At 35.9% G+C, this 20,666-nt stretch overlaps 1 protein-coding gene across 1 annotated transcript; it reads left to right on the plus strand.

The window, feature by feature from the left end:
• The first annotated feature begins 4,038 nt into the window (after positions 1–4,038).
• Positions 4,039–17,281, plus strand: LOC121944599 (cellular retinoic acid-binding protein 1). Its single transcript, XM_042488448.1, has 4 exons — positions 4,039–4,188; positions 6,542–6,720; positions 6,930–7,043; positions 17,042–17,281. The coding sequence occupies exons 1-4, from the start codon at positions 4,119–4,121 to the stop codon at positions 17,090–17,092; spliced, it is 414 nt and encodes a 137-aa protein (XP_042344382.1). The 5' UTR covers positions 4,039–4,118; the 3' UTR covers positions 17,093–17,281.
• Positions 17,282–20,666: the final 3,385 nt, after the last annotated feature.

Here is a 20,666-nt window from a genome sequence, read left to right on the forward strand (position 1 = left end):
TGTACTCTGCACAAACTGAGTCAAAATAAATGACTTAAATTCACACAAAACAGTACTATATTTTGTCAGCATTTCTGTAAGTATGATGTCTCTCTGGCATTATAGTAAATATTGCAGTTAATAAATGATTTGCTGTACTGTTATGTACCTTTGAGTTGTGAATAATTTACGTATTTCAGTCAAAAACTGTGAAGTGAACGACTAAAGGACAGTACGCAGAAACGCTGTTTCCCTCGTGACTGTAAATGTCTGAGTGCAATAATGTTTTATCCTTTTCAGCACAAGATGTGATTGTATATTTCTTGTAAATGGTGTACATAACGTCTTAAAAAATGCATTGATACAGTAATTTATTTTCTTCACGTTGTTTTGGGATTATGACCACAGAGGAGTCCCGGCTTCTAAATTACGTTTCATTTATTTTATAATGTTGAGTATTTTGGCTCATTCAGTTTGTTGCTTTTCTAACTTTTTTGTTATTCAAAAGGCTTTTTAGGAGAGGTGAAAATAAAATTTGATCTGTTATAAAAAATTAGTTACATGAGACGTTAGAAGTTGTCACCGTGAATGGTAAAGGGTTGTTTTGGTTTGATTAAAGGCGGTTTTCTAAAGCTGAGCTTGTTCAAATGAAGCCATAACATTTCCTAATGTTTTCCGAAGATAAATAAATCTGCTCAGGCCTGCCGAGATGTGTTAAACAACGACGTATGAAACAGATTCACTTCTTCAGGGAATCAGTGCAAACTGCTGTGATAAGTGACTGCAGTCTGGGATTTTAATTATTCATTTTCTTTGCACAACTTTGAGTAACTCAAAGTGTGATAATGTCAGAGATCAGTCTCCTGTTGTCGATACATTTTACATCGCGTGTCGTCTCAGTGTGTCTTTGTTCATCTCTTTGGTTAATAAAACAATAAAACATCAAGTCAGTTTGTGTTTTTACTGGTTCGCTGTGCACAATAAGCTGTTTTTTCCATCGGTAACGCTTGAATTTTAAACAGTTTGACTTGTAGATTTTCTGTTAAGCCACATCTGTGGTCACTTCAAAAGTATGATTACTTTAACCCGAGTTTTGACGCAGGGATTTTGCAGAAAATGTTTATTAAAAGTTCCAGTGTGTAGGTTTTGGGGCATTTTTTTGGCAGATATTGACCATAATATTCATATGATTTTATTACTTTATTATCACCTTATTTTGTTACCTCAGAATGAGCCATTTATATCTACATCAAGTGAAACGGTGCCCTTTTAAAGCAGGATTTAAAGTCAGATTAAACATTTAAAAGCCATAAAATATCAGAAGTAACGGAGATAAATGTTTAAAGTCGGACTTTTTATGAATACGGTGACAGATGGCGGCAGAAAAATGCTTCACATCCCATATTTTCCCTTCAAGCTCGTCATGAATCCTTTAACTTTTCGCTCACTTTCTCTTTTGGAGATAAACTCAGGCAGACGAATCTCCTGATGAATGAGAGAAACAGGGCGGCCTGGTGCAGCTGACACTTCATGGTGGGATGACAGAGTGCTCCCCGCTCTGCTCTATACATTAATTATCAGCCGCTGTCTGGAAGGCACTTTGTCAAAAAGATGGATGAGGGGCTGTCGCACAGGAAACAAATCTAACTGGGCCGGGGTGAGAGGAAGGGCCTCTCGCTCTCAGGGGATGTGACGGTGGTAGACGTGCAAGTGTGTGTGTGTGTGTGTGTGTGTGTGTGTGTGTGTGTGTGTGTGTGTGTGTGTGTGTGTGTGTGTGTGTGTGTGTGTGTGTGTGTGTGTGTGTGTGTGCGCGCGCGCGGGATAAAAGGTGGGACAGTCAAAGCACTGTGAGGATTTGAATGGGAATTGCATTGAAGAGAGGGTGTTATGTAATCCTATTTTCAATTTTAGCCAAAATTTTGTGATTTGAAAAGCAGCAAAGGACAAAAAAAAATATTTTAGAAAGGAGCTGTCATTATCTGTAGGTGCATTAACACAATATTTCATCTTTATAACGAAAGCTTTACATTTTTTAAAGGTCTGTTTTAAAACAATGCTCATGTGCCGAAATGTACCCTGAAACAGTTTTTGGTTGCTGTAATTGTTTTTTCCTCTCCATACCAAGCTGCAGCCTCAGAGGCCGAAAAATGAAGCATAAGTGCCAAAAACTGCATTTCCTCTAAGGGCCACTTGAGGCTCTAAAACAAAGTCAATCCTCATAGACCTCCGTGTTAAAATTCCCAACTTTACAACAAAAATTAAGCCTGGTACAAAAACTGGTCTTGGTATCTATAGCTGATTTTAATATTTGTGATAACTGTACAAGGGTGAATTTTTATATAACACACCTGTCTACATTTTATCAGGGCTGAAAAATATGCATATTTAGGGGCGGGGCTCTATGAGTCGAGACATGCACGTTATTTAGGTGTTATTTGCTCAAAAATGGACAAATATCTGTCATTTGTTATTTCCTCCTCAACCTCCTATGACAAAGGTCATGGCATTTTTTTAAGGCTCTCAAACCAGTCAAAAATGATTAAAACTCCAACATCTTGTCTGGGAAAAAATATGTTGCTGTTGAATTTTTATTTTTTTTTAATTTTCTCAAAACCAAGGTCAGTAATAAAATATGTTTTTGAGGGCGACTTACCCTTTAAGTTGAGGTCCAAACTGCTCCAAATATTCAGCTGGGTGGGCGCCAAGGGGACATCTGTTAAAGGAAAAAAAACGATACTTTTACAAATAAATATATATAATTGAAGTATATCTATAATTTGAGTGAGAAGGGAAAATTAATGGGTTTGTGAAAGAAGGAGGTGGTTTTCTTCCTTTCTACAAATGCTGATTTTGTATATTATTTTATACAATTTTATATTTTGAAAACTCATAAAAAAAGAAATGCACCAAAACAAAAGAGAAAACTTGTGGTATCCTGACATGCAGATAATTTAGGTGTTATTTTCTCAAGTCTGGGCAAATACTTGTCGTTTATCGTCCCCTCTCCTACTTTCCATGACAAAGGTGAATGGAATTTTGTTTATAGGGCTTAAAATAGTCACAAATGACTAAAAACATCTGCAGCACCGTGTTTCCCATTAAAGCTGTGGAAGGGTTTTATTGGGACTACTGTGTTACAAAGAAAGAATCCCTATAAAAATGCTGTGACCGATTTCAGCGGTCTACTGATTTCTCCAACAGTTTCTGTGGAAAAAAAAGATTTTTTTGAACACCAGACAGACATCGCAAAACCAAAACTATCTGCATGACCACATAAAACTGGAGGTAAATTTAGGGAAATTTGGATGAATGGACCCCTTTAAATGAAGCCCAAAATCCTCCATATATTCAACTGTAAGTGCCGAGAAGACGTCTGTGACAAAATGAAAGATATAAATAAATACATATAATTAACCTTTTAGAAACTGGATGAAAGAAAATTGGTCATTTCTTTTGAAAACTTCAGGGAAAGGCAATGAGCAACTTGGCAAGAAATGTCCAGCAATGTGCAAAAAATAAAAATAAAAAGGTAATAAGTGAAGAAAAAAAGAATTGTAAATCAGATGTGGGGAGGTTATTAGATATCAAAAAAGGAGAAAATCCAGAAAACGTTATTTGCAATACTTAAAATAATTATATTACAATTATTTTTTAAATTTCAAATTTTGTTTTTATTTTATTAATTTTTTAGCCCTTGTTAAAGATCATTTTCCTATTTATTTTTATTTTTCATTTAGTTTTTTGTTTGTTTAAAAGGATACATTTTTTTTTGCTAATTTTAGGGACATTTCTTGATAAGTTGCTCATTGCCTTCTGCCCATGCTTTCACATGTTTTCGAAAGAAACCAGCCTATTTTGCTCAGATTTCAAAGGGTTAAATGAACTTTTATTTCTATAAATACACCATTAGGTTCCCCTAAACCTTAGTCACATCTGATGAGACACCCTGTGTGTGTGTGTGTGTGTGGGAGAGGAGGCTGAGGTAAAAGGGGCTTGGTCTGCTGTGTGGGATCATTGCACACAGGGAGGAGAGAGGGAGGGAGCACAGGAGGGAAGAAAAGGGAGCAGAGGAGACAGACGACAGGAGACAGACGACAGGAGACGAAAGGCTGAGACACGCTCAAAACCCCTCAAGAAAAATGCCCAATTTTGCAGGCAACTGGAAAATGAAAAGCAGCGAGAATTTCGAGGAGCTGCTAAAAGCCCTGGGTGAGGAAAATTACTGACTTTTTCCCCAATGTATTAAATATAATTTATTTAGAGGATTTCTTAAAATTACAGTGACTGAAGAAGAAAAATGTATTTTTAAAGCACTGAAATACAAAAAAAATAGACTGTAATTAAGGTTTATTTTGAAATGCATGCAGAGTCGACTGATATCAAGTGAATAGTTTTTGGTTTTTTAATGTAAAAAACTGCAAAAAGGCATAAAATGCATTACAATGGAGGCACCAATCAGAGAAAATGCATATACAATAGAGGCATCATGTGGTTACAGGCAAATATGATTAAATTTACACCCAAAAAAAGCTAAAATTAAAGCTTTTCCATCAATCAAATGTCTGTAATTTGGGCTTTTTTACAGCACAGAAGTAGCTTCAGTTTTAATTGTTTTTAATATGCAAAAATTGCTCACAGGAGACCAATGTGACACTGCTTGTTTCGAAGTGGAACTGGTTTTAATTACAGTATGAGACAAGAAACTGGCTGCGTTTGAGTGATGGGACGGGAAACAGACTGCAGCGCTCTCTCGTCTGATTGTTTGCACTGTAACTGTGTGACAGAGAGGGTTAATAGCTTTTCCGCTCATTGGGAGGACAGAATCTATCATGATCTACAGGAGAAGCTAAACAAAGCAGCATTCCTCCCCCTCATCACCTTGTCACTGCACCCTCCATATTTGCAGCATCTGCTGATAACAATCTCAGTTGCAGCTGCTGGAGAATCTTTCATTTAAAATATATGAAAACCAATACTGTAAAATCTGTTTTCACTGTAGATAACTCTACCTGGATGCATTCCTCTGGCAAAAAAAGCTGAGTTTGATGTCTGACAAAGGCTGGGTTTTTTTTTTGGCGCCAGAGGCAGACAGAAAATGTGAAGTGACACACCTCAGTGTCAGATGATTAAATATGGGGAAAGTAGGTTGCATACTTTGTGGTTATAGGTTAGGGAAAAGCTGTTTTGTACTGTAAGTACTTGATAGCTTTGAAGGTCCAGTGTGTAAGATTTAGGGGGATTTAGTGACATCTAGTGGTGAGGACTGCAGATTGTGACCAGCTGAAATGTCTCCTGGTTCGAATTCCTCCAGTGTTCATTGTTGAGTGGGTTTTTTACTGGGAGCCAAATTATCTGCTGAGGTCAAAACACTGAACAGAGCACTTTCATGTAAAATAAAATGTAATAAAGTGTTTTTTTCAATGCTCTGGATGTGGAGGGGCTGCTGAAAAATGGCTCTTAGGTAGGTAACATTTGCCATGTGATGCTAACAGTTAGCCCTGTCACTGTGTGTCAAATCCTCACAAAGTGCACCAGGCTTTGAAGTTAAATTTCATAGTGGCCAAAAGTGGAATTTATTCGTCGAGTGGTGCCATGATGCCCAAAAAGACTTTTTCCCATTGACTTACATCGTGAAAGAGACATCTGTAAATCAGTAGGTACATTTTTTTGAGCATCAAAACCCTGAAAAATGACTTGTTTCACTATAGGGATTTGATCCATTTCGTCCAAAAATGTTTTGAAAGTCAAGAAGAGCTGCAAGACGAAATAATTTCATCCCCAATTCAAGTTAGTGGAGTGTTAAACTGGAAGTTAGCTGCTTGGTTATCAATAGTCTGTAGTGTGCATCTACGGGCCCCATAATGCAGAAATAACACAATTTGGCTTCATGCACCACTGAGCAACTTTCATAGAAATAAATAGAGTCCTGCCTCGAATGTTGTATCAAGGTCTCTTAATATATCCATGTTGTGAGCGGCCAGTGGACAATCGGTCCCCTTGTGGAGCTCACACTCCTGCAGCAGTCTGTGTTGTGGTGTATTTGATGGAGTGTATTTGATGGAGTATGTCTGCACTACACAACGATCCATTTACATTATGGGTATCGAATTAAGTACTCTTTTGGTAAGGGTCCTAATATTGGTATGTATGAGCTGAATAATTTTTCCCTATCTTTTTTTAAAAAAAATGTCTAAATCTACTAATGTCTTGCAATTTGCATGACATTGTTTGCTAAGTTGCTCATTGCCTTTTCCCCTGTGTTTTCGAAAGAAATTAAACAAATTTGCTCAGAGTTAAAAAATTTAAAAGGCGTCTGATCGCAGCACAAGAAAACTGATGTCAATCCAGGTATCAAAGGGTTAAAATCTGGAAAAAACACAATTTATACCATATCGCGATACAATATCCAGTATCTAAGATGATATATATATATATATATATATTGTGAAATAATATCTTTCTATTGCCCAGCCCTATGGTAATTTTTTAAAGGATACTCAGCCCTATTTTGTACATCGGGTCGTGATACTTGACAGACTCATCAACCTTGCTTCATGTTCAGGTGTGAACAAGATGCTGAGAAAGGTAGCTGTGGCGGCTGCTTCGAAGCCCCAAGTGGAGATAAAGCAGACTGGCGAGCAATTCTACATCAAGACCTCTACCACAGTCCGCACCACGGAAATCAACTTCCAAATCGGAGAGGAGTTCAATGAGGAGACGGTAGATGGCAGAAAGTGTAAGGTAATCTCATCAAGCATAGATGACAGACTGTAAAAATGCACTAAATAAACTGTAATTCTTCCCTTGAAGACAGACGACAAAAGAGATAAACACTCGGTTCCCATCGACCTCTCGTCTATCACTTTGCTTTACTGCCGACGTCCTGTTGGCCAGGTGAAACTCAAGGAGATAAACGCAGAAAACCTCAATAAAGTGCTGCTTCTCCACAGAGCCTGGCCACTTGGGAGACAGAAAACAAGATTTACTGCAAACAGACTCTTCTGAGCGGGAACGGCCCAAAGACCTTCTGGACCCGAGAACTCAGCGGGGACGAAATCATACTGGTGAGCAGTTTTTTAAAGTTTACTTTAAGCAGAAATACGGTGAGAAAGCAGAAAAAAATGTGCCGCATGCAGCCTAAACTCACATCAATCTTTTGTACAAAGTGCTTTTATGGGTCCGTGTGTGTCTCCCCAGAATAATTTTGTTTGTCTGCCTAAAAAAAAAAAAGGTAAAAAGTTCTCTTCTATGAAGTTTTGGCTCCCAAACGCTATCGTCCCATCAGTCCGAAGCATGTTTGCACAATGACTCCCTTTATATCGTCTAAAGTCCTCAGCAGATCAATGAACAGATGTTCTGCAAAGTGGGATGAGGTGTCACATTTGGAGGTCGCACTCTTTAACCACATGAGCCATTTCCTGTCTCTACATCTTTTTTTTTTTGACAGTAAGAAACAAGTGAGTGACTCTAGAGCAAATTCAAAAATTCTTTTAAAAACATTCAAAGAAGGGCTATGAGCAACTAACAAGAAATGGCAATAAATATTACACAATAAAATTGCCTGAAAATAAGCACAAAAGAAAGAAAAGTAAAATAAAATAAAAATATAAGAAAAAATAAAGAAAAAACCAAACAAGAAATAACCCCCCAAAATAGCAAGAAATTAAGATGTACAAAAATTGCCTGTTAATAAGCACAAAAAGAAAGAAAAGTCAAAAATAATAAAATAAAAAATAAAGAAAAAAACAAAACAAGAAATGACACCCCAAAATAGCAATAAATTAAGAGTTACAATAAAACTGCACGAAAATAAGCACAAAAAGAAAGAAAAATAAAAGAAAATAAAAAATAAAGAAAAAAAAAAAAAGAAAATGACATGAAGAAAGTGCTAAAAATGTGTTGTTGTTTTTTTTCATTTTTTTCAGTCACATAATTTAAAATATATGATTAAGAGAATATTAAATAAAGTTTTCTGGACACCTTCTCCTGTTTTTGATAACATCTAATAATCTCTTCTAGCTAATTGGACTTAAGGGGGTCCACATTGAAATTTTTCTCTGGGAACTCAGAAATGAATACATCCTAGTGCAAATGAAAAGCACCAATAGTTTAGCATGTGCTGATGTGAAAGGGGTTAATACCTGCACGGTAAATACTGGTTCATTCATGTGATGTCAGAGGGTCATAGTCTCCGAGTTGGGAAGTCGTTCTTCCGACTTTGTTGTGTTGATGTGCTAAGAGCATTTAAACCAGAAGCTGATGGCTGTTTCCAGTTTATATATATATATATATATATATATATATATATATATATATATATATATATATATATATATATATATATTTTGTATGTTTTTTATATATTAGATTTTTTTAGACTTGATCTAGGTCACTATAAATGGACAGCAGTTAACATTAATACCATATTACACCTTACATGTGATCAAAAATTGATATTTAATACATCAATAAACAAAAAGGTTTCTCACCGTGAACCAAACATCGACTTTTCCCGCCATGTTTATGCATTTATGACGTCAATTCTGCAACTCACGTTATAACGTAACGTTATCAGTGTTAGTATAATCGCCTGGCATGGCATGTTTAATAGTTAAAATTTTGTTTGCTTGCTACAGCCAATAGAGCCATATACTAAAATGTGCAACTACTAAAAGTAAGTCAGAGCTACTAGGAACAAAATATCACATATTTTTTACCGTCAGTTGTCGAAACTTTACGTGCTTTCCGCCATTTCTGCTGCTCTGAAACGTCACGCAAATGACAACTCAGCAACTCGGGTATCATCGACATTTTCCAATTTCCCACTCGTAATTACGACTTTGGAGGGCCGTTCGTGTGCTCGCAACTCGTAAATATGGTAAACAGAATTTTTCGAAGTAGCACGTGAACATATGAAGCTACAACCAGCAGGCAGTTAGCTTAGCTTAGCATAAAGCCTATGAACAGAGGAAACGGCGAGCATGGCTCCGTCCAAAGGCAACGAAACCCACCGACCAGCAGCAGTGATTTTTCAAGCAGATGTGAATATTTTCTGGTTTTCTTAATCCCCTATGGTAGTTAACTAAATATCCTTAGCTTTTGGATTGTTGAACAACAGATTTCAAAAGACATTTAAAGACATCAGTTTGAAATTTTGGGACATTTTTACCATTACCTCACCAAAAAAATACTTTATTAATCAAGAAACACATGAATAAAAACGAGACTTAATTAAGGAGAAATATTTAAAGCACTAAAAAACGGGAGCGCTCATTAAAATCAGGAAACGAGGACGCAACCGAGTTGAGGTGGAATAAAACCTATAAATAGAAAAATAATAAATAAATAAATAAAATAAACAAATTGATAAATAAAATGATAATAGTAATAATAAAAGATAAATACGTAAAATGCTCGAACTGTTAATGAAAGGTAAAGCTAAATAATAAATAAGTAGTAAAAACAGACTAAAATGTATAAAGAAATAGTCAATAGATAAAGTGCAATTAAAAAACAAACTAAAAAAGGTTTTGTGCAAGCAGGAAAGATGTATATCTTCACATTTTCCACACAGACACTAAAGTGTTATTGATCATCTAAGAAAGCAAATTAAGCTAATTTCTCGATTAGAAGAAGCTCAAACTAGAATAAGACAGATGGTCAAGCGAGGCCGTAACTATGTGATGACAGCAGATGTGGAAATGTGAAACGATACGGTCAATATTTTTTCCAAAAATACTACGTAGTTGCTTGGAAATGTCCTGAACTCCCGAGGCCATTTAGAGACATCATTCATTTCTTGTATTTCCTTTGTTCGCCAAATTTGGGTGTGGATAAACACGCCTGCATCTGTGAGGCCGCACAATCTCATGATGCACTGTGTTTTTTATGGGGCGCAGATTGTAGAGTTGTTCACTCTGAAAGTAACAGCAGCATTTCTCAGCATTTAGCTCTAAAACATAATTAAAAAGAGGTCTGAATTTGCACTTTTTAAAATCACATTTAGACTTTTAAAATATATACATTAAAGATAATGTCAGTGTCAAATAAAAGTGTGTAATATAAATCTAAATGTTAATTGTTAAATAGAGATGCTTATTGTTAAATCTAAATGTTAAATATTATATCTAAATGTTAAGCATTTAATCTAAATGTTAAATGTTATATTTCAATGTTATATGTTCAATAAATATGTTAAATGTTATATCAAAATTATATATTTTCAACAAATGTGTTAAACATTATATCTCTGTTATATAGATAATAGCTAGATATACTTTATTGATCTCAAAACTGAGAAATTATAATTTCAATAAATATGTTAAATATTATATCTAAATGTTATATGTTAAATAAATAGGTTAAATGTTATAGCTAAGCGTTACATGTTCAATAAACGTTAAATGTTATATCTAAATGTTAAATGTTATTTCTAAACATTTCTATACATTTATTTGACAGTGACATTATGTTTAACGAAAGACATAAATCTGATAAAGTTTGCAAATACTGTTCCCCAAAAAATGTGATTAAAAAAGTGACTTTGAATAATTCACACCTCTCTTTTTATTTACGTTTTAAAGGCGAATGTGGAGAATTTTTTGCTGTTACTTACACAACTTTAAAATCTGCGCCCTGTAGTTTTGGGGCTTTTTTTTGTTCCCGTCAGGACAAATAAAGAGATAAAGATAATAACAGAGAGGTTTTCTGAAATGTGAACCAGAAGTCAGACAAAGCTACTTTTTTTTTAATGCACAAAAGGCTGGAAGTGAGTGAGTCGTTTTGTTGCTTTCAGGGGCTCCGCAGGGAAACTTAATGCACTCCTTTGAATTCTAGATTAACATTTCACTGCCATACGTTTGTTATTAGACTACACATCGTGACCTTGCATTTATCAGAAACACTCCCAGCATTTCCCGGCAATTCCAGATCACTGAGACAAAGCCGTTTCTTTTTTTCTGTCAACATCTGGGCCTTTTCGGATTTATGGGCCAGATGGACAACAAAGCAGAGTCCAGTTTGGCTGTGATGTGGATTACTTTACTGACTGTGACTCACCTCTGCAGAGCGGCAATCAGAGAGAGGGCCGCAATTTGGACTCTGTGTAGGTTTTCAAACTGGGAACTTTGACCAAATCTGTTTTTATTCACGATGAGGGTGTGGACGTCTGTGCGTCCGTGCCGGAGCGATAGGCTGTAATCTGATCGGTATGTGGAGTTGAATCATTGGAATTTTATTTTCAAAGAAAAGATCACAGGAGAGGTCAGACATATTCCCCGCTGCTCTATCACTTCAACAAAAAGTCCCCTCATTTTACACCTCAATTAAATGCATCGTTTAGATTTTGAAATCTGAGTGGTGTTGAGGCGGAGATATTTTGCTGTGAAGCAAAACAGACCAAAATATTTTAGTCGTGATCTGGAGGATGACGTCAGTAGATGTCCACATACCTCAGTAATCTATGTGATAAATATATAAGTGTCTAGTTTTAAAGTTTCTATAGCTTGTTAACCCTTTGAAACCAGGACTAACATCACTTGTCTTGTTTTGCTTCCAGATGCCTTTTAATTTTAACCTTTGACCTCTGAGCAAATCAATTTCTTTTAAAAAACGGCAGAAAAGGCAGTGAGACACTTGGTTAGAATTGTTCCACAAAGTGTAAGAAATAAGTAGATTTAGAAAATAGTTTTTAAAAAGCTGAGGAAAAACTTCTGGGGAAAAATGAAAAAAGCTAAGGAAAACTATTTTTTATAAATGTTGTAATGTTGCATTTTAAAAATTTGATAGAAAAAAAATACAGAATTAATCTAAATATTTAAGGACTTTTCACATGTCATTTGCTGCTTTTCTAATTCTTTTTTTTTTTTTACTTAAAAAATAATTTTGAGTTAATTTCCTTGTATTTTTTTAAACAAATTTCATGCTAATGTTTAGGTCATCTCTTCTTTCATTGGTTTCTCTTGGTGTTTTTGAAATAAAGCCACTTTGCTCAGGTTAACAAAAGTTTCAAGCGGCAACTTCTGAGGCTGAACAATGAAACCAACGCTGATGATAAAAGCTGCAGTTTCTTCAATGGCCACTTGGGTTGCTCCAAAACAGAGTTAACCCTTTAAATGTTACCAGTTACAAGAAAATTATCTGAAATTTAACAAAAAAAACCCAAATGTTAAAATGATTTAAATAAAAAAAAAAAAAAAAAAAAACACAAAAAAAATTATCAATAATAATAATAAATAATAATAATAATAATAATAATAATAATAATAATAATAATATAGTTTTCTGGACATTTTCAGTTTATTATTTATAATTTTTAATAATTTCTCTCTGAACGCAGCACAAGGAAACTGACGTCATTCCAGTTAGTTACAAGAAAATTGCCTGAAATTTAACAAAAAAGAAAAAAAGGTGATTATTATGATAAAAAATAAAAAACATGTGAATATATAGATTAAACTGTTAATAATAATTATTGTTATAAATATACTGATCTGGACTTTTTCATTAATAACTTCTAATCATTACTCTCTCTCTCTCTCAAAACCAATTTTCTGGTAATTTTCTTATCACCTTTTCCTAATTTCTTGCAATTTGCGAAGTTGCCATTGTCTTTTTCCTCATGTTTTTTTTTAAGAAATTAGGTTAATTTACTTTACTACTTTAGGTTTAAAGCATTTAAATGCATGTGAACGGCTCCTGAATGCAGCACAGGGAAACCGATGACATTCCAGGTTTCAAAGGGTTAATCCCCATAGACCTCCATGTTAAAATGCCAAACTTCACTGCAGGAATAAACATGTTTGCAGCGTGGTGGCACACATCTACATCGAATAAAGACCAGATAGAACAATACGCTTCATTATCTATTAGAGTCACACACAGCTGATTCTGCCACCTATCTGCAAGTACAACAACGTGCACCGCAAATGTTAGAAAGTCATTAAACTGAATGTGTATTTAACGAGGCTCCATTGCCTTTGAAACGTTGAACTCAATTCATTTTTACTGATAAACATAATTTTTATTTTAATGACCAAGTTGAGTTTCGCTGAGTTTCTACTGGAGACGTAAAACACGAGCGCCTTCTGCTCCGCGTTCTCCGAGGACTGTGATCGATCCCTCAGCACAAACACTAAGAAAAGCACATAAAGTGGAATAAAAGCAGCGTGCAGCAGATGAGGAGAGGAGGCTCAGGGTGAGATGGATGGATGGATGTGGGGCTTAATGAAGACAACATGTGGTGACTCACTGTGATCTCACAGGGTGGACTTTAAAGACCGTTTGGAGAAGGCTGCAATAAAAAGAAGACGATAAACGCTTGAGAATAAAAACTCCTCTTCTGCTTTACCATGCGAGGAGCCTCATATACTTCCTTCACATTTTAAACCAATAGATATTGATTTTTTAAAGATTAATTTAGTCCTGTATGGCTACTTTCTGTGTGTGTGTGTGTGTGTGTCCTTTAATTGGTCTCATTGATCATGCTGTTGGAAAATGCCAATGGACCCTGGTGTTACCTCCGGTAATGTCTCCCTCGGCATCGCGCCACGTGCCAGATGGAGTCGCCTCGGCTCCATTTTTCACCACGCCCCCCCTCCCCTCGTCCCGCCGCGCTGCACACCCCTGGGACTCCCATAAATCTTTGCTCTCGGACACTTCCACCCCCTAACCCGGAGCGTCCGGTGTTTCAGTTTTTGTCTCTTTCTCTGAACAGCAGCTGTGTCAAATTATCGTTATATTAGCGGTTTAGGCAATTAATGCGAGAAATGTTTTTTAAAAAAAAGAGAATATGACAAATTTAGAATATTGTTTGAAGAAATTTGGCTAAAATTCTGACGTGTTAACCTTCTAAAATCCTAAAAGAGGTTTGACACACAGCGTCCAATTACACTGAGACTGCAGACATTTTTAAAGTGGCTACAACCAGAGCCGGCTCTACACATTTTGGTGTCCTGGGCAAGATTGGAAATTGGAAACACACCGGCGGAGAATGAGAGCGGAGCGGAGACACGGGCGGGGAGAGCGGCGGACACGGAGCGCGGAACGGGCGGGGAATAAGAGCGGAGCGGACCAGCGAGGACACCAGCGGGGGACACTGACAGGGGACACAGACGCAGAATAAGAGCGGAGCGGACACTGACGGAGAATGAGAGTGGAGCGGACATTCGGAGACACCGGTGGAGACACCGATGGAGAATGAGAGTGGGCAGACACCAGATGACAAACATGGACAAACAATGAGAGCGGACGGCGGCGCGTCCTTCACTCTGAGCATTACTCTTCTGACGGCGCGTGCGTGAAGCGCGCAGCCGCAGCAGAAAGAAACATCAGAAATAAGAAAATAAAAATAAAGAACAATTTAAATTTTACTTGTTGTTTTTGTTTCCTTGTCTATTTGAGTTTGACTTTTAAGCAGATAACGAGTAAACAAATGTCGTTTTTTTCTCAATATTTGCTTAATACATAAAAACAAATAAACAAAATTCTCACTAGTTTTTTTGTTTATTAGTTTTCGAGATGAATTGAATAATGAATGAACGGATGATACACAACAGCTATCAGCCTCCTTTAAAAGCTCTTAGCTTTAAAACCTTTTGTAGCTTCTATGTTGTTCCCACTTTACGACCTCAAAAGCACAAAACAAAAACAACAAACTCGGAAACTATGACCTCCGGACATCACATGAATGCAGGATTACATGGATTCATTAGTGATAAAAACAGAAAAAAATATTTTTCTATAATAATATATCATTGAGAGGAACATAAAAGTGTACAAAGAGAGCATTTATTTTTGATAATTTAATGGGATAGTTGTGATTTTTTAAAGTGAGGTTGTATGAGGTCCAGACACAAAACCAAACAGCGTACTGCTGTGGACGAGGCAGCAGCAGAGCAGATTTTTACAGTTTAAGTGTACACTATACTGAGAGTATTTTTACCACTTTTTTACCACCACCTTTTACTCACATCTGTTCATGAACATCTGTACATCGATAGTGTCACTTAAAAAACACGACCCCGAGCACTCAGTACTGTTACTGAGGGTTATTATTCAGCCAGAGCAGCACTTTACTATCAAAAGAGTCATTTTTGATATTTAAATGAAGGTACACAATCACATTAAATCAAAATTGGCCTATCAATATTATTACTGGGTCTATATGAGCATTCATTAATATGTTTTACCACTATTTATTTTTTTTTGGTACATGAATTTTGCAGTGTTGGTGGTAAAAATGAACAGATCTGTCCATGCACGATTAAATTCTCCATTTTCCTCTGAGACTTCTCCTGTCTTGGATTTGGGATCTGTAGCTAGCCGAGCGTTTGTGATTCAGGACCAGCCACCACTTTGAAATTTGGCAAAATTTAACAAAAGGCCGGAAATATGATGGACATTTTAGGTGATGAAATGCTCGTTTTCACATTTCCTTATTCTGTGTACAGGCTACATGTGTTTGCAACTGGAGAATGAGAGTCATTTTAGGCCTAAAACAATGATAAAACTGATTAAAATTCTTTGAAAAATAAGCGTTATTCACTTCCATGTAATTGGATATCTGATATCAGCAGAGAGTGAGCTGCCAGACTGAAGGTGAGTGATGTGGGCTTACCTGTCGCAGAAACACCAATCAGCTCGCTCCCCGCAGTCTCCATTAAACACGCCGACAACGACGTGAAACTACATTTTAAAGGTAAAAAGGGAGAAAGTCCACAGTCCGTCTTCCTGGTGTCGTTTAGAAACTGCTCTGCTCACCTGCAACCACACACCTGCTCTGAATCACCTCCCTAAACCAGCAGCCTATCACAGGCTGCGCAGCTGTGTAAGCCCCGCCCACCGACAGCCAAACAGCCAATAGGAAGGACGGGCGGGAAAATGAAGCTTTTAAAATCCTCTCTTCACAGCCAGACACCATTGGCTGTCACATGTCACTATAATACATCCATGGTCTGTTTAAAGTGACACGACATACGATATAAACACAACCCTGCCTCCTTTCATTTCCATTCATTCATCCTCTCCCTGCATAAAAAAATTAATTCGTTTTTTTTTTTTTTAATTATTCAATTAAGCTGAAAAATACAAGGTAGAAACAGTAACAGAAAGGGAAAAAAAAAAAACATGCAATGCCAGGGGTTAATAAAAAATAATTGACACAAAAACAAACTGAAAAAAGAGAAATAAGATTAATATATATATGATAAATAAAGATAAAGTATATATTAAAGTTAAATTAAGACATTTAATTTTAAGCACAGATTCATAGTCTTCACAGCTTTTATATTGTATGACCTATGATGTTCTGATAGGACTCAGATTCCTTTCTGCAGGAGTAAAAGGAGGGTTTCACTCTCTGCACCTTACATTTATGATGTGAGACAAATGCCAGGTTTTGTCATGATGCTACTGAAAGATGGAAAAAAATGGGATATTTTCAATATACCACATGCAAAGTAATTTTTTTTTACATCATAGCCTGGGATATGTCAATGATTTGCATCAACACTGATTGTGAAAGTGCACTTTGTGGAAATATGTATTTTCTCCAGGTGGAAAAATGGTAAAATGATCTATTCCCCAAAATAATAAAATACATGTTTTTATGTTTTGGTGGCTGTGGGATCAAAAATGTCAGTTTGAATGGGTTTCAGTGGCGCATTTTTTTGCGCAATTTTGTTTCCACAGTGTATTTTAGAGTTACTGTAGGAGCTGAGCTGGAAACTCCCATTTTAAACAAAAATACACAATCTTACCAAAATCCATGCTGTATACATGAACACGACGAAATGTATCAAAAAATGAAAAATGAAAAGCACGTAAAAATATACCAAACAGTCTCTAACGATTTTAAACGTTTGCTGCATCCGGAGTTGATTTCTTTTATATTTTCTCTTAAAAGAAATATTAGAGAAAATATGAGAGAGAAATGTAAGAGCATGTTGTCTGATGTTTGCAGAACGAAAACGTGTTTTTAATTTTGATGAATGTGCACTGTGTGTCAAAGAAAAACTTGATAACCGGTTGCTTTTTTTCCTCCTCTTGTTCAATCTCGTTTCAGACCTTCGGGGCTGATGATGTGGTGTGTACGAGGATCTACGTTCGAGCGTAGCAGAAGTCCACAAGTTTGAGTTTCCTCCACAAAATAGCGTCCCAGTGTCTGAACCGTCAGCGTGAGAAAAATCACATGAAAATGTGGACGTCTGAAATTATCTGTTTTGACATGTAACGTTTCACATCTTCATAAAATCAGTTTCAGTCGGATATTTCTGCTTCACTCCCCCCTTTTTGTATATAATTTTTCTAGCATTGGAAATTAAACAATCAAACTTATGAAGTCTTTTTTGTTGTATTGTTGAATTTATGCTTCAATATTGGAACAGTTATAAAAATGAAAAAGTAGCAAAATGGAAGGAATATTTTACCCCCAAATTATATATTTTTTATCAGTTACTCACCATGTTACCTTGAATTCATGAAGAAAAACAGTTTTTCCACAGTGAAAAAAGGCGAACTTCCTTCATGAATTGAAATAAACAAAACAAAACATCGGCCATTTATCAAGTCACCTTCTCAATATTTCCCCAAAATATTGTTCTGTGTGATCTGTCTGATTCCGGTTTTGTAACTGCAGTTTGTATAAAAGGTTGTTTTGTCTTTTTTATGCAACCATTGAATGAAAAACTGGTATATTTTTCTTTATGAGGCCAAATTACATGAACTGTGTCCTTATTTATGTTCACTACTGATTCATAAAACTGCTAAAAGTGTCAGTTTTATTGCAACCTTTAGTCACGCAGATAACTTCCGTGTCATTCCTTGAACCTGCGCTGTTTTTTGGGAAAACTCTGTTTTTTTGCTCCGCCATCTCAGTGTGAGCTAAACTAGATTTAACTATAAACATGGGATTTTTATAAAGAGGATTAAGGACTACAGAAACTGAACTGCAATAGCAGGTTTCAACCTTTAGAGGGCAGTCACTGTGTGTATTTATACACAATATGTAGAATTTTAATACTTTGTACTCAAATGTCAAGAGCTGGACCTAAATCAGTCAAATACTAAATACCTGTTTATATTGCTTTTCTGGACAGACATCAGTTTTCTCATTTCTCAATCTTAGCAGATTGGCTTGATTTCTTGAAATGTCTCACACATTGCAAGAAATTAGCAGAAGGTGACAAGAAAATGACCTTAAAATTAGATTTAAAAAAGAAGGTAGGATGATGAGAAAATTATTTTTAAAAAGCAAGGAATTTCCAGAAAACTATACTTATAATTACAATAATTTTATATTTATATTATGTAACAAAAATATAATAAAATAAATAATAAATACAATGATTTTTTTCCTTTTTTTTTTGCTCATTTTCTTGTAACGTTTTCACTAATTTTTTGCAATTTTTTGTGGCATGTCTTTTTAATTGCTCATTGCTTTCTCCCCATACATATGTTCATTTTGTTTGTGAAGTATTTCTTATTTCTTTCTTTTTTTCCATTTCTGCTTTTTTAGAGAAAAAAAGTCAGGAAAGAGACGAGACGGGTGCGCAGCAAAGGGACTGCTGTAAGGATTATTCCTCTCAGCGGCCGAAATCACACGAACGAACACGCAGAAAATAAGAGTCAGGTGATCAGAGTTTCTGTCTATTTAAAGGATAGTTTAATGCCAAACACCATACTAACACTCATGTACAACATCATAAAAGTCAAGAGAAGAGACACATTAAAACGAGGTACAAACGATGTCTTTATGTACAATCATCTCCGGGACTTCCTGTGGTTTCCATATTAAACACAGTAGAAGATATAAAAATAAAAACACGAGTAATAAACTGTTCCAAGATTGTCTGTAGCTGGTTTCGATGAAATCTACTGATGCAGATTCTTTTTCAAATCCGCACTTCCGTACTGAACTTTTGCAGCGTTTGCTTCCACGTTTTGATCCATATGTTGAAAAACGAATCCGACTGTTTTACTGAATGTTCTGCTTAATATGTCGATTTCCACCGTGAAACACGTTTTACAGCATTTAGTGCGACGGAAATCTTCCCATCTCCATCTAACGTTACCTACAATATCTACAGGGCCGATTCCAGTTTTATCAAACTGCAGACGGGAAAAGGCGATAAAAAATCCTTAGTTTACATCCCTCTCTTAAAGGGAATACAACATTCACATTTGTATTTCTGCAGGAAATACAAACTGATAGCTTCGATAAACTGCGTCCGAAGGAATTATTATTGCTCGTTTTCTTAATCCTTAAACTGTACACAAGTCACATTCACGTAAAGACGCACTTTACATCAGTCAGTGTCTGTCACCAACACCGGGCGTAAAAATCAATACAACTCATGTACAGTTTTTATAGGTGACAACCTGTCAGACAGACTCCAACCATTTGGTTTAAGTTTAAATACAAGTTGATAGTACTGCGTAAGACTTCAGTACTTTGAAAAATAGCGGACATATACTGTACTTTCAAAAAAAAAAAGAAAATTGCTGCTCGGCTACATTCAACCACCTTATAACCACGAGTGACGCCTTAAGGTAGAAATGCGCAGAAACGCGTATAAAATGGGTCATTTTTCTACGAAACAAAGACTTCAGGGACGACACGCTCAGCAGACCACAAACGGGAAACGTCTCTAATTAATTAATTAACATCCTTTTGGTAAAAAACGGTTAAAATTTTGCATTTTCTCTGCAACCTCTAGAGCTAAAGATTGATACTATGTGTGTGTTAATGTTCGCTACACATCAATAAAAAAAAAGAAGAAGAAAAAAATCTAGATATAAACAACATATTTACACAAAGTGTTTGGGCGGTCATAAATTACTGTACTCGATACACACTGCTGGCATCGCCCGACGCCGAGCATCGACCCAGCAGTCGCCAGAGATGTTGAATATATATATTTATACTGTATAGAGTGCCTTATTGCACCTTAACACAAAACATTCACAGGCTATACAAGTTTACAGCTGGAAGCCAGATTCATCTCCGAGTCCCCAAAACGCACATTTAATCAGAAGTAACAGCTAAGTGTTCTCGTTGAGGAGAAAATTTGAGGTTTTTTTTTTTTATTTCCTTTAAAATGTTGTAACTCTCATGTTATAACTCTCAATACTTGATCAGTTTTTGTTTGTTTAAACTGTGAATTTCTCCAAAAATAAGTGTTTTTTTAATATTCATCTGGTGTAAAAAATCTGCTTTTAAGGGATAGTTCAGATTTTTTTTTTTTAAATTATCCTCAGTCAGTGCATTACCTGCAGCAGACGGCGGTTTTCCCAAAATTTGGAGTATCAGGAAAAAGAAGCGACATGGAAGCTAAAGTGTTGTGCGGGGAGCAGCAGCAAAACGTTTTTTATCAACCTAAAAAACTCTTTAATGCTGCGTTTTCATGGAATCAGGTTTAAGGTTCCTCCAGCTTCGGAAATTAGATTTAAGACTTTTTTAATGCCGCTCGTAGAGAAAATTTAAGACCAATTTTACACAAAATAAAACTGAAGAAAAAAAACACAAACTGATTTTAATAACTTAGGAACACAATTTTGCTCAAATGTTTATTATAACATTAAATAAGACTTTTTTGGTAAAGTTTGGAAGTCAGATGATTTACTTCAGATGCTGAATTTTTTTCTGAAAGTTTCTAGACTCACACGTGAAAAACAACCAGACTGTTGTA

Source organism: Plectropomus leopardus, chromosome 1 (genome assembly GCF_008729295.1).
Source record: "Plectropomus leopardus isolate mb chromosome 1, YSFRI_Pleo_2.0, whole genome shotgun sequence".
Classification (NCBI taxonomy): domain Eukaryota; kingdom Metazoa; phylum Chordata; class Actinopteri; order Perciformes; family Serranidae; genus Plectropomus; species Plectropomus leopardus.

Coding starts and splice junctions, on each gene's coding strand:
- LOC121944599 (XM_042488448.1), top strand. CDS start 4,119: ATGCCCAATTTTGCAGGCAACTGGAAAATGAAAAGCAGCGAGAATTTC. Junction 4,189..6,541: donor GGAGCTGCTAAAAGCCCTGG/GTGAGGAAAATT, acceptor CTTCATGTTCAG/GTGTGAACAAGATGCTGAGA. Junction 7,044..17,041: donor GCGGGGACGAAATCATACTG/GTGAGCAGTTTT, acceptor ATCTCGTTTCAG/ACCTTCGGGGCTGATGATGT.